At 48.4% G+C, this 997-nt stretch overlaps 1 protein-coding gene across 1 annotated transcript in view; it reads right to left on the bottom strand.

Annotated features, from left to right (window-relative positions):
• Positions 1-761: 761 nt before the first annotated feature.
• The window catches only part of VOLCADRAFT_99824 (uncharacterized protein), a gene marked incomplete at both ends in the record, with an annotated part of 6607 nt that continues 6371 nt past the window's right edge, over positions 762-997 (bottom strand). Inside the window, one exon of the mRNA XM_002958490.1 lies at positions 762-848. Coding sequence (XP_002958536.1) covers positions 762-848 — 87 coding nt within the window. The remainder of the gene's footprint in view (positions 849-997) is intronic.

Raw genomic sequence — 997 nt, 5'->3', positions numbered from 1 at the left:
GGCAGAGGACTAACAAACTACAATGGTTCACCTGTTGAACGTTGCAAGTAGCCAGGATTCTGGTCAGTGGCTGCAGCAGCCTAGGCAACCCCCAGCTGGGGTTCTCGAACGGACATTGAAGCACGTACCGGGCTACACCGCCATAGCAGTTGTAGAGTTCCTCCACGGTCGCCTCCGGCACTGCACTATACATCTTGCTGCAGGCACATTTTTGGTGCAAGGGAAAGCAAGGGACAACTGTGGCCAAATGTGGTTTAGTTAAGGCCTGGGCTGAATCATCTCCATAGTAAAGGTTTAATAAAGAGGACACATGTTTGTACCTGTGTTGTGCTGCGAAATGACTTGTTGTCCTGAAGAACTCTTTGACCAGCACCCTCACCTTGTCTCCTATGTGGAGTCACTCAGTTAAACAGCTCTAGTTGCTCTTCACCAGTGACCTACTCCACTGATAAAAAACGTTGAAGTGCTTTGCTGCTAGGTTGCTTATGCGAGGTGCTGCAATCCTATTCTTCAAATCAAAGCTTAAATCAAACAACACTATGCTTCAGTGAACAATATCTGTCACCTTCACAAAAAAGGGGCTGCCATACACATAATAACAGCCATGTTGTCGACTTATGCCGATACCAACCCTGATTCACTGTACTACTGCACAAAACCCAAGTTATAATCCAAGAATATCACAACATGCTTTCAGCACTAGTTGCAGCAGCATGCATGATGTGAGCTAGCCCTCCAGACCAGCTCCCACCCAACCTGCCTCACACCCAGCACCTGTGGCAGTCAAGCAGCTCCTTATGCTCCCAGAAAGGCATGTACAGAACCTCCGCAGCCTCCTTATCCATCTCCTGCAGGCCGAGGGAGGGAAGGGTGACAGGCCTTCATTCTCGCCTTCCTATTTCATTAGGTTCATTAGGAACGGATACCATAAGGTGGCAACTAATGCACGAATTGTTCTGGATGCTGTGTGCCAGGTGCACAAGTAAGGTCAGTGTAT

This window comes from Volvox carteri (assembly GCF_000143455.1).
Source record: "Volvox carteri f. nagariensis unplaced genomic scaffold VOLCAscaffold_96, whole genome shotgun sequence".
NCBI lineage: Eukaryota > Viridiplantae > Chlorophyta > Chlorophyceae > Chlamydomonadales > Volvocaceae > Volvox > Volvox carteri.
This window is presented reverse-complemented; position numbering and strand designations above follow the sequence as displayed.